The sequence below is a fragment of the Calonectris borealis genome, chromosome 2, assembly GCF_964195595.1.
Source record: "Calonectris borealis chromosome 2, bCalBor7.hap1.2, whole genome shotgun sequence".
NCBI lineage: Eukaryota > Metazoa > Chordata > Aves > Procellariiformes > Procellariidae > Calonectris > Calonectris borealis.
The window spans coordinates 58,467,800-58,481,358 of record NC_134313.1 but is presented as its reverse complement, the minus strand read 5'-3'; the positions used below and the strand labels follow the sequence as shown (position 1 = coordinate 58,481,358).

Below are 13,559 nucleotides of genomic sequence, written 5' to 3'. Positions count from 1 at the left end.
ACACTTTAGTAAATACATTGGCAGGCTCAGACTTGATCACTTGCTGTATCTTTTACTTATAGAACAACTTATACCTTAGGTTCCAGTCCTGATGGCATACAGCCTTGTGTTAAAATTGATTTTGAATGTCTGAAATTATTATTATTAGCACAAAGACCTTGTGTTTTTTCAGGGTGTTTTAGCAAGGTTAATATAATGCTTTTGTCTGGTACTCAGCCATTCAGCAAGGTGCAATAATCTCCTCTAAAAAAATGGGATTTTCCCAATCTTACCTGTTCTCCTTCATAATCAGACTTAAGGATGCTCTGCACAACAGAAGAAATGCCAGAAGTTTGCAAGATCTTGCCCATATTGAAAGTTTTCCTACAAAGAAGTGTAATAGATCATAAATCTAAGCTTCGCTCTTTGTTTCTAACTGGAGTAAAAGACGAAAACAGACTCTCCTCTTAAGTAAGTCTTCATCATGGCTTACCTTGAGTGAGACTTTGTCTTCAAAAGCTATTTTTCTTCTCTATTTAAAATTAGTTCCCACAGTTCTAGTTAAAATTGTATCCCTGAGTGAGCCACAGGGTAGAATCATAGAATCATAGAATCATAGAATCATAGAATCATACAGGTTGGAAAAGACCTCTAAGATCATCGTGTCCAACCGTCAACCCAACACCACCATGCCCACTACACCATGTCCCTAAGGGCCTCATCTACACGTCTTTTAAATACCTCCAGGGATGGTGACTCCACCACTTCCCTGGGCAGCCTGTTCCAAGGCCTGACCACTCTTTCAGTAAAGAAATTTTTTCTAATGTTCAATCTAAACCTCCCTTGGCACAACTTGAGGCCATTTCCTCTTGTCCTATCGCTTGTTACTTGGCAGAAGAGACCAACACCCACCTCGCTACAACCTCCTTTCAGGTAGTTGTAGAGCGCGATGAGGTCTCCCCTCAGCCTCCTCTTCTCCAGGCTAAACAACCCCAGTTCCCTCAGCCGCTCCTCATAAGGCTTGTGCTCCAGGCCCTTCACCAGCTTCGTTGCCCTCCTCTGGACACGCTCCAGCACCTCCATGTCCTTCTTGTAGTGAGGGGCCCAAAACTGAACACAGTATTCGAGGTGCGGCCTCACCAGTGCCGAGTACAGGGGCACGATCACCTCCCTACTCCTGCTGGCCACACTATTTCTGATACAGGCCAGGATGCCGTTGGCCTTCTTGGCCACCTGGGCACACTGCCGGCTCATGTTCAGCCGGCTGTCGACCAGCACCCCCAGGTCCTTTTCCTCTGGGCAGCTTTCCAGCCACTCTTCCCCAAGCCTGTAGCGTTGCCTGGGGTTGTTGTGGCCGAAGTGCAGGACCCGGCACTTGGCCTTGTTGAATCTCATACAGTTGGCCTCAGCCCATCTATCCAGCCTGTCCAGGTCCCTCTGCAGAGCCTTCCTACCCTCGAGCAGATCAACACTCCCGCCCAACTTGGTGTCGTCTGCAAACTTACTGAGGGAGCACTCGATCCCCTCGTCCAGATCATTGATGAAGATATTGAACAGGACCGGCCCCAGTACTGAGCCCTGGGGAACTCTGCTCGTGACCGGCCGCCAACTGGATTTAACTCCGTTCACCACAACTCTCTGGGCTCGGCCGTCCAGCCAGTTTTTTACCCAGCGAAGAGTGCACCTGTCTAGGCCGTGAGCCGCCAGCTTCTCTAGGAGAATGCTGTGGGAGACAGTGTCAAAGGCTTTACTGAAGTCCAAGTAGATCACATCCACTGCCTTTTCCTCATCCACGAGGCGGGTCACCTGGTCATAGAAGGAGATCAGGTTGGTCAAGCAGGACCTGCCTTCCATGAACCCATGCTGGCTGGACCTGATCCCCTGGTTGTCCCGGACATGGCTCGTGAGCACCCTCAAAACCAACCGCTCCATGATCTTCCCCGGCACCGAGGTCAGGCTGACCGGTCTGTAGTTCCCCGGATCCTCCCTCCGGCCCTTCTTGTAGATGGGCGTCACATTGGCGAGCCTCCAGTCATCCGGGACCTCCCCTGTTAACCAGGACTGCTGGTAAATGATGGAGAGCGGCTCAGCAAGCTGCTCCGCCAGCTCCCTCAGTACCCTCGGGTGGATCCCATCCGGCCCCATAGACTTGTGAACGTCCAGGTGGCGTAGCAGGTCATGAACTTCATCCTCTTGAATTATGGGGGGTTTATCCTGCTCGTCGTCCCTGTCTTCCAGCTCAGGGGGCTGAGTACCCTGAGGATAACCACTCTGACTACTAAAGACTGAGGCAAAGAAGGCGTTGAGTACCTCAGCCTTTTCCTCGTCCTTGGTGGCGACGTTCCCCCCCGCATCCAATAGAGGATGGAGATTCTCCTTGGCTCTCCTTTTGTCATTAACATACTTATAAAAGCATTTTTTGTTGTCTCTCACGACAGTGGCCAGGTTGAGTTCTAGCCGGGCTTTTGCCTTTCTAATTTCCTCTCTGCACGACCTAACGCGATCCCTGTACTCTTCCTGAGTTGCCTGACCCTTCCTCCACAAGTGATAAACTCTCCTTTTTTCCCTGAGTCCCAGCCAGAGCTCCCCGTTCAGCCAGGCCGGTCGCCTTCCCCGCCCGTTCTTCTTTCGACACATGGGGACAGCCCGCTCCTGCGCCTTTAAGACTTCCTTCTTGAAGAACGTCCAGCCTTCCTGGACCCCTTTGCCCTTCAGGACCGTCTCCCAAGGGACCCTCTCGACCAGTGTCCTGAGCAGGCCAAAGTCCGCCCGCCGGAAGTCCATGGTAGCGGTTTTGCTGGCCCCCCTCTTTACCTCACCAAGTATCGAAAATTCTACCATTTCATGGTCGCTAAGCCCAAGCCGGCCTCCGACCACCACATCTCCCACCAGTCCTTCTCTGTTCGTGAACAGCAGGTCAAGCGACGCACCTCCCCTAGTGGGCTCGCTTACCAGCTGCGTCAGGAAGTTATCTTCCACACACTCCAGGAACCTCCTCGACTGTTTCCTCTCTGCCGTGTCGTATTAGAAGATGTTACAAGGATGTGGGAGATGTCATTTCTTTCTCACAAGAGTAGTGGTCTCAAATAAACAAGTTGCCTTGCTATAGGGGTTTTTTGGTGGGGTTTGAGGGGCTTTTCTATTTGTTACTTACTGGCGATGCAGTTACCTGTGTTAAAACACTGAAGTGAATCACTCGAACGCATCCCTAGGTAAATACTGTTGGTGCTACACAGGAGTTAGGGAAAGAGAAGGAGGTTTATAATTTATATTGGAAATAGTCAATTTAAGGTGCTTTATATTTTCATTGAAATACTTTGACCATTCCTAAGTAAAATTTGTTAAAGATGATAGTTGGAAAAATTACACAGTAATTTTTAATGAAGCATTAGTATCATTATTAACCTTAGATCAAATTCTGTCTCACACTCTCAAGCAGAGAGAAGCCTTCTCTGCATTTGACCCTTTAAGTTAGAATAACAGTCTCTGCAGAAAATAAATATTTGTTTCCCTTTTTGAAGATGTTTAGATGCAATCGATCCCCAAAAGATTATTTTTAAAAAGTTTTGGAGAACAGCAAAGCTGCCAGAACAGCTACAGCATCATTAAAAATGTATACTAAATCACCTCCATCCCAGAGAGAAAAATGACCTTTCAGATTAGACTGGAAGTGCTTGGCGAAGCACTGTGGTGAGACTATGGCATGCCGGTGGTGGTCAATAATAAAGATAATATTAACCTGAGAGCTGCAATTCTCCTGAAGTCAGTAGCAGAAATTATATATTAGAGAGGAAGAGTGTGGGTTAAAAAAGAACATTCATGTGTTGTATATTTTTGTGTATGAGTGCTACGTTTTCTTTTAACCTATTCATAATATTATCTGGGATTCAAAGGAAAGGAATGCTCCTTGAAGTAGAAAGAGCCTTACATTTAATTGCCAATGGCAAGATTTCCTTAGCTTCAAGACCTGCACGTTGAAATATGAGTGAATAAAATTTAAATAGATAAATCATAAAATATCTCCAATTTAAATGACATAGAAAAAGCCTGAAAAAAAGGGCAAAATATTATTGAAATAATTATATGACCAAGTGAAGGGGGCTAAATACTCTTATGTTCAGAGATACCAGACCAGTTCCATGGCATTGCTCAGGTAAATGGTACATACTGCCATTTCAGCATCCACTTTACAGGAATGTACCACTAATGGGTTTTTTCCTTAGTTTCTCTCCACACGTATGTGCATACAACCCTGCCTGCACACCCAGAGACACGTGCATGTTGCTCCTTAGGAAATCTTTTGCTTTATTATAACTTCACCTTTGTATTCTTTGTAAGGAGTGAATGTGCATTCCACAAAGTTTTGCTTGCCATCGTGTGGTATACAGCTAAGAAGAGAGATTGTTAAATGCATCATGCTGTAGTGCATAGGTTGGCTCTTTAGTATCTACTTCAAGCATTTTATCCCTGCATGGCAGATTATTGCCAGTTTTCTATTATTTCTTAGGTCGGTTACTCTAAAATTGATCTTTATAGCTAGTGCTCTGAGATTTGCAACCTAGCAGGGACAACTAGCTCTGGAACTGGCTAGTTGGAAAGAAATTTTTTAGCATTTGTGCAACACTATATAAGAACTGTAGTGTGGTGTGTATGTTTGGGAGTGGAAGAAAAAAAAGCTGAAAGTGCTGCTTTTTGGGTGAGAAATGCAGTTGCTAATGCTAAAGGAACTACTGAAATGAGAAATTAACTTGAGACAGCTGCATTGAGCAAAATAAAGCTACTATTGTTCGTATAAACCCATAAGCCTTACTCACGGGAGAGTGTACTGCTTTGGCAAAATGGTGCAAGAGTAATGTTTTATAAATTATTTATATGATTTGTGCTAGTTGGGCTAGTTGATCTGAGATCGCTGATGACAGTGCAGCCTATTTAAAAAAGAGAGGCTTTGAAAACAGTAAATGCAAAGAGCTGTGTTTAGGTGGTTGGAAAACTGGGAGAGATTCAAAGACTGCTTAGGCAGGCTAGACTTTGAAACTCAGCTAAGCAAGGTTCAAGCACAAAAGGCAAACTCTGTGCAGAGATAAGCACGCACAAGTAAATAGACAGGTAAGAGGCTCAGCTCAACGCGCTGGCTGAGCGGCTGTTGAGATCACAGGAGCTGGAGATGTAGAACAGCTCTCAGGAGATGCCCAAATCTTTGGATTTCGCTTTGCAGACCTGTGCATACAGCGTCTCTCTAAAATCAGGGGCTGTTTATATGACTAGCGATTGCAGCACCAGGGAGTTACAGGGTGGAAAAGGGATCCCAAATGATAAGCCTAGACGTACAGGCAGGAAAATGGCCCAGAGAGCCAAAAGGCCTCCAGCAGTCTTCAGAGATTCCTTACTGTGACAGAGTCTTGCAGCCTTATTATTATTATTATTAGACAATAAAGGAAAAGTGAATCTAACTCCAAGCAGAAATACAGTGAAAGATATTTGCATTCATTAACTCTCTGTTGCTTTTCCTCTCCCTTAGATAACATCATCAAGAGGATATTTAATATCTTGAAGTTCACCTGGGTCCTTTTCCTGGCAACACTAGACAGTTTTACAGCTTGGCTTAATTCCATCTCAAGAGAACACATCGATATCTCCACTGTACTAAGAATTGAGCGCTGTATGCTGACCAGGGAGATTAAGAAGGTAACGCCTTTGGTCTTTTTTGTCTGCTAATGCCATTTCCAGCTCAGTGAAAAATGAAAGGTTGTCTTTTCAGATCACTGTATTAAGGAGAAAAATTATAAAAACCTCACTTATACGTGCATTTTAAAAATAGGTCTGCTGGCTGTTTTATAAATATATAAATGATAATGTATGTGATTTATTATCTGGACACAAAACAAATAATTGGAAAAATAATTCTTTGAGAGGTTGATATAAGGATCTGGCTGAAACTCTCCTGTGATAAAGTGTGGTTTTGAGGGGCAGCATAGATTCAAGTAGAGAGGAGAAGGCATGGCATTTTAAACAGCTCAAAAACTACCTCAGTCTGCATATTTCAGTCTGTTTGTAGACCCACTTGCTTTGGAAATGACTGACAACATACAGGCATAATTTTCTTTGCTCACAATGAAGATATGTGGCCCTCTACAAACTAATTATGTATTAGTAAAACCCATTATTATCAAAGATTAATTTGATAGTGTAACTAGAAATGTATTTGGAACTTCAAAATGCAAGTAGGTGATACCTTGAAGTTGGATAAAGCTCTCATTTTGACTACAGGTATTTTTACATATGTTGCTAGCTACCCAACTATTTCTGGAAACTTGGCATAGAAGCCTCATTTTTAGTTCTTTCCAGTTTTTGTTAAAAGCTGCAGACTGTCTCAGAGATGAATAGGTCGAAAAGGTCAACAACACATTAGTACTCTTGACCTTAATAAAGCCCCATACTGCCCGGCCACTGTCGACGTCTGCCGACAATAAGCAGGCTGCCCAGGACCCCAGGAGGTTCGAGAGGTAGGCTTTCCTGGTCAGAGGGAATCTGTACCCAGTCTGGCCAGGAGGCACTGAGCACAAAGAGAGGGCTGCTTCAGTGTTAGTGTTTAGCTACTGTTATTTTCCCCAAGGTGTCCAACAGTAAGCGGATAATAATAATAATAGCAAATATTAAATAAATAATAGCAAAAATAAATAAAAAAACCCACCAGAACAGAGCAAAAGAAACATGGCATATTCAGAGTAAATCCTTCTTCGGAATATGTCCCAGCTTGTGGCAATGGATGGTTTAGGGCACCCTAAATCAGAAATTGCACCTGGATCATTATGTTTAATAGTACCAAGGAGTCTATATTCTTGGAGTTTGGCTAGTCCGTTTTTAATCTATTTTTAATCTTCGCTTCCAGAGATCCTACAATACGGAGTTCTGTAGTGTCATTCCATGTGGTGTGTTTAAAAGTACTTCCCCTTGTTCATTTTAAACCTGCTTCCTGATTGTTTTGGGGTCTCCTGTAGATCAGAGATGTATTCCATTTTCCTCTACTATTCCTGGTTGTATAAATCTGCATGGAGTCTTCTCCTCAGTCATTCTCTTCCAAGTTAAAAAGTCCCTTTCTTTTTAGCCTCTCTTCACATGGAACCCACCCAGTGCCTCTGATCATCTTTATTGTCCTTCTTCATACTATTTCCAGATTTAATATGGCCTTATTAAAACTGGATGAGCAGAACTACACACTGTTTTCAAGATGTGGGTGAACCACAGGTTTATATAGGAGTATGATGTGTTCTCTTTTGCTTTCCTAGTAAGATCTAACAGTCAAGCTCCTTTGATTTTTAGTGAATGCTGACTATTTTCAGGGGACTATACATTCTTGAGTCCAAGACCTTTAAGGCTAACATAAGCTTACATAAAGCCTGTCATTATGTATATACAGTTTAGGTTATTTTTCCCATTGCATTTGTTGCCATTTTTTACCAAGTCACTCAGTTTTATCAAGTTCTTCAGCAGTACTTCGGTCAACTTTACACTTGAATATCCCAGGTAATTTTTTTCATCTGCAGACTTTAGCACATCACTATTTTCCTGCTTACACAGATTATTTCTGAATATGCTGGACAGTAAAACTGCGTGGGGGAACCTGTCAATTACCTTCTTCCTTTGTAAAGAAAAAAAATTTGTTTGTGCCCTTTGTCTCCAGTCTTTTAATGGAGGATAAGTACAAGAGAAATAGTCTGCTTTATTTCATGATCACTTAATTTCTTACAAGGATCACTGAGGATCACTCCTGAAGCCATGTTTAAGGATTGGTGCTTTACCTTCTCTTCCCCTGGCACTGTTTCATCTGTTGGTTCCTGCATATCTCTTGGGTGAGCACCTTCCGCTCAGTGCTCAGTTTATTGTTTTGTTCTCAGACTTGTCTTTTATAAAATAATTACTCCAGTCATTCCATGGGATTCAGGATTCACGTTATTCCATTGGGAATTTCGGTGACTTTTTCTGCAGCAGAGGGATGTAAAAAATTCAGTCTTTTCTTGTCCTGTTGCCATAACCCCTTTATCTCTTTATGCCTTGATCACCTGTTGATACCCTGGCTTTCTGGCAGCTGATTCTTACGATATTCTTGAAAATGTTTTTGTTATCAGATTTCTTTTTATGTTAGCAAGTTATTCCTCAGCATCTCTTTTGGTCTAATTTGCTGAAGTTTTACATTTAGCTCTAGAAAGTTCGTTCTTGTTTGTTTTTCCTCATGACTTTCTACTTCTTGAAGGATGTCTTCTTGCATCTTCCTCCTGGTCTTTTCCATTCTGGTGACTTGTGTGTGTGTGTGCCCACAGGGTCTTTCATGAGGTTTACCTATTCTACATGAGTACATTTGAAAATTAACTTGAGTTACTGTACATTATTATTCTGATGGCACCTTCTGTAATCTTCCTTAATATTTAACAGGCACTAGTGCACTCCTGGTTTGATGGTCAAAAATCAAGCCTTCATACTATACTTTTTCAATATTAATTGGTTCAAGTCCGCCCACAGAGACTCTGTGATAATCCTGGCACAGTGAATTTAGTTAATTTGTTAGACTTTATGCTTTTTGACCCATACCACCTCTTTCTCAAGCTATCTTCCATTCTGTCCTTCCTATAAAATTCGTACTGTGGTAGTACGGCATTGTAGTGATACTCCTTTTTGCCCCAGGTCTCAGAAGTCCATGCTATTTCAGCATTCTCACTGAAAATCACATGACTCTTTCTCACCGCCCCTGAGTTTTTAGAATTTTAACATTTATGCAGAAGCCAGGCTAACTGCCTTTTTATGGCCATTACTTATTTGGGACTTTATTTTGGTCATTCTTTGCTACTTCTCACCTCAGCTTTATTGAGTTTTTCCTATCCTTTGTTCCCAATAGATTTAATTATTTATTTATTTATTTCAATTTCATGTTGCCAGCAGCCTGATGCTATTTTGATTACAATAGAACCCGTATGTCCTTGTATAGGCTGGTATATCCTGCTTCAATCCTAAATCTTCTGGTACTAGGGGCCTTTCAAAGAATTTCCCCCCAGTCAATAGCTTTAAACTTCAGTTTTTTCCCTAGGATCTTTCTCTCCTCTTTCGTGCAATATTGGTACCCATAAACATCAGAGTTATCAGTTCCTCCATAGCATCCCCAAGTCTCTGTAGCAGCGCCATGCCTGTCATCGTTGCCCAAGAAAGGAGGCTCTCGCTGCAACCATCATGGTGACATGTTTCTTTGTCAGGTGTGGAGTCGGGGACAGTTAACCTGATGTATAAAGTTCCTTTGGTCTCTCTTCCAACTACAGAAAAACCTGAAATTCACTCCTCCAACAGTTGTGGGTCACTCTTGCTGTCACAGCTCTTGTCCTTTATCCCAGGCCTGCAGTCAAGCTAGAATGTAGCATGTGCCGTAATTTCAGAGGCAGGATGTCATAGTGGCACAAACATTTATTACTGCAGAAGCAACACAGCTTGTATACAAACAAACAAACCTAATTAAAAACCTGAGTTTCAGATTTTGTTCTTAAGATTTTTTTTTTTGACAAAACTTCAGATTTTGAAACTTTTAGATTTGGGACAGTGTAAAGGGCCAGAGTTGAAATACTAGTAACTAATAATATTAGTAAGGGGAATACGGGCAATATTTTAGAGTACTTTTATTATTTTAGCTGGAAAAAGTCCTTGCATAAGGCTTCACTATAAGTCAGAAAAATGTAGCAATCTTCTCTCTCAGTGTATCTTCTGAAGTCAGTGCAACTGCTAGTGGAATGAGTTGGATGTGTTTCTGCCTAAGAACAAGCTATTAAATTCTCAGTTGTATTCTTACGACACACCTTTAGGATTCTGATTGCAATATCATAGCCAGAAAGACTTGATTCTGTGCCCAGATCTGGGCTGACAGTTAATAAAACCATCCTTTCATGAACTTGCTTGATCTTGAAGTCACAGAGAAAGAGTAAAGGTCTTCAGTGTATTTCTCATGGTTTTCCAAATGTATCCATACTTCATGAATAAATTCTTATTTTGGGACACGAATGGAAGTCTTGTACATGACCAGTTTCTTTTTTTTATTTTTTAAAAAAACTGCTATTGACCACTAATAAGATGTGTGATTGTTCTTAGAGTCAGTGAAGCTCTCTAAAAGAGATATCTCAAAAGTTGCTGGAGTACAGTCATGGTCCCAGCCCACACCTCATTTTCATGCTGAATGATCTGCAGTCCACCCAACAGAGTTTTGTTTGCTATGTATAGCCTGAAACGGCTTGCATTGCTCCAGTTTTGCTTGAAAAACCAACACTTTGTGCCATGGGAATTTAAGTCAGAATTTGACTTGCACTCTGAAAAGGAACTACTAGTGGGAGGTTATTATTTACTAGGAAGCTGTTTGCACAGTCCTTAATCTGTTCCTTGCAAATGACAGAAGAAACCAGTTCCCTGAATAATACACCTCCCTCCTGCCATGTACCTCTACCTCTACCTCTACTCTCTTCCACAGGGAAATGTTCCAACGCGGGAGAGCATCCATATGTATTACCAGAACCACATGATGAAACTTTCTAAGGAGTCAGGACTGGACTCAATCGATAAAAATCCTGGTCAAGCTTCTGGTTTGCAAGCATCTGAAAGAATGGATAGTTTAGATTCAGCAGCTTCTCGTGACAGTATCTCCAGGTACTGATTTAATTTTATTATGTGAAAGACAGAGAGATCATGCGGTAGATGTAATTTTAGATAATGTCTAAGTACTGATGAACTTTCTAATCATTGTTGAATCCTCTTTTTGATTTATCCATGCCATTTTAATAGTGAAAACTCTGCTATATGTTACTATTCCTTTATAGTGGTGGACTCAGTTGTTGGCTTAACTCCTTTTCCACTGCATGACTACCCCACTGCGTTCTGTTTCCCCTAGAATTAGGAGTCATTGACAGGGGTTCTGATCTTATAAAAAATAATGGAAAATGAAAGCCTGCTGAGGATGCTTATGGGTTACTGTTTTAGGAATTCAGCTGTGGAGTTTGGGGAATGATCATTCATTGTGAATATTTTGTCTTTGTAAAATAAATTGTTTGTTGCTCACAAATCAAAAAAGGCTTTTCATTGAGAGAGATTCTGGAATTGAGAGAGCAAAATCCCCCTCTCATACACATAGGGCAAAGATCATCTGAAGAGCCTGATTTCCTAACTGCTATGATTACAGTCCAGCAGCGCTACACAGTTTGTGGATCAAATACCCATACTAGTTCAGAAAAACACCTTCCTCGTTCTTTTCTGAAGACGGATGCCAACAAGTCCCTTGCCAAAACTACTGCATGCTCCTGCTGCTCCATGCACACGGGGGCACACACATTCACTTCCTTCCCTTTCAGAGGCAGCCTGTTCCCACCGTGTCCCTGGTGTTCTTGACTTTTAAGAGATTGCAGAAATTGTCCAATATGAGGGGGAGAAGGGAGGGCTTTGGAAATCCAGCTGTTTCATAATCCGTTGCATTCTGCTGTCTCCTGTTCTTCTCTGAAGTGTGGCAGTATCATATTGTGTTTGATACTCCCAGCAAACTTGGTAGCTTCTGTGTACAGTAAATTATGCTTAACTTTTGCTAATGACATATGGGTAGATGCTAGCAGTCTGAAAATAATGAGGGCTTATGTTCCTTTCTGATGTTATTGAAAAGCAAGTGTAAGAGAGTGCCTGTGAGTACTGTGCTTCAACAAAATATTCACAAATTGCTCCCCAGGGTAAGCACTGGCCTTTGAGAGGTTCACTCCAGTAAAAACACCAAATCCGAGCAAATCTTTCTCGGTGGCTAGCTACCCAACTAAGCAACACCTTTGTGTTTTGTCTCAAAGTTTTACAGGAGTCAGATGATGTGAGAAAAATGTAAAGCCAAATTCTATTACCAGCTCACTTGGAGCCACTTGGATATCTGCAGGGCAGAATTTAACTCCACAAAGTTCAGTCTCACCTAAAGAAAGAATAGTAATATCAGTCCTGCTTTCATTAAATAGTTTTTGGTCACACTGTATACTTTAGATAGAAGAAGTTATCATTATTATACAACAATGTTAGCAAGAACTTTAACTAGAAGCAAAGGGAAGCCAATTCCAAAATGAATTATAAAAAAGAAAGACAAATCTTGTAATTTTCATGTGTAAATTCTGCCTCTTTGATGAGAGGATATCCAGTGTTGAGCTCCACTTATGTCTTTTTTTTTCAGAATAACCACCCATTTGTCACCCTGCTTTGAGCATACTTACACAATTAAAATCTCTTTTCAAACTCAGAGAATTCAGTGCTTCTGTGGAGCTGCTTTGCAACAGAAAAAGTTAAATCTTTCACATGTGTTACTGTCATCTCCGTTTCCTCAGAAGATGTCACAGGACCTGTCAAGAAAGGAATAGCAAAGGCAGTATTATGACTGATTTCTCTAATCTCAATTTCTTTTTCTGGTAATGAACAATCAAATATTGTTGCACTGAGAGTATTTACAAATTGTGCACATCTGCTATAATAATAATGACCTGTAATTAGAGGAAGCAAAAATGAGTCTGTTGATTGAATGATAATGCCATCTGTTTATTGGGGCACCCTTGCATGTCTCTTCCTGGGATTACAAAAGTGCTTATGAGCTTTTTAAGAAATGTGAAATGTTTTAAACTTCATGTGAGTTTATTGAGTGATTTTTTTGAATTGCCCAAACAAAAGAACAGGGCATTTTACATTTCAAAGCAATGATTTCCAGTAAATGTAAAAGCAACTAATTAAATCTAAAGCATCGTGTGATCATGGATCCAGGATTGCAATGGAAAACTTTTGGGAAGGGGCAGAGGGTTTCTAACCAGCATTCTGGTTATCCTTCTTTGGTTGCCCTACACAAAATTCTGTAGTGGACATTAGGTCCATGAGTAAGATGGGCATGTTTGGAAGTACACAGGGCTGCAGAAGCACAGAAGCTATTCCATTATAATAATACATATTCCTCAGTACTCAGGACAGGAATTACTGTAGGTATCTGCTCAGTGCTCTAAACACTGGATTTCCAGAGAAAACGACCCTCCTGATCAGTTGCAGGAACTGTAAGTTTCTTGTGAAGTTCAGGGCTGACCCATGTAAGTCTTACCGAGGGGTGTTGTTTTTACCCTAGTTTTGCTGAGTATCCTTTGTGGGTTTTTCTCTTTTAGTCGGGCTGTCATTTATTCTCAGTCATTTTTCTATACAGTAGCTAGAGGTGTAATGAGGTATTCGTAATGTAATTGTTTGGTTTCTCTTTATGTATAAATACTCTTATGTATCCTAAAGGCAAAGTGCAAAGTTCATATGGGCCAGGAGGAGAAGAGACTGATGTTGATCCTTAGCAAGCTCTTTGAGGAGCACCACCAGAAGGGATTGGGAGCTAGCATGGTAGAGCATACGCTGCCATTTGTTTCCATTTGACTGACGAACTGCTTATTAGGTCAAACAGCTTGTGAATTTCAGTAACATGGTTGGGAACTTACTAAAACCAGTTGGCTGCCTTTATGGGACTTTGCCTATGATTATGAAATAGCAGCTAGACACGGGTCCTAAGTCAGATGTCAGGATAT

At 41.5% G+C, this 13,559-nt stretch overlaps 1 protein-coding gene across 1 annotated transcript in view; it reads left to right on the top strand.

The window, feature by feature from the left end:
* PIEZO2 (piezo type mechanosensitive ion channel component 2) overlaps positions 1 to 13,559 on the top strand; it is a 177,841-nt gene that overhangs the window by 137,888 nt on the left and 26,394 nt on the right. The window contains exons 36-37 of the mRNA XM_075144509.1: positions 5,498 to 5,664; positions 10,475 to 10,650. Of these exons, the coding sequence (XP_075000610.1) occupies positions 5,498 to 5,664; positions 10,475 to 10,650 (343 nt within the window). The remainder of the gene's footprint in view (positions 1 to 5,497; positions 5,665 to 10,474; positions 10,651 to 13,559) is intronic.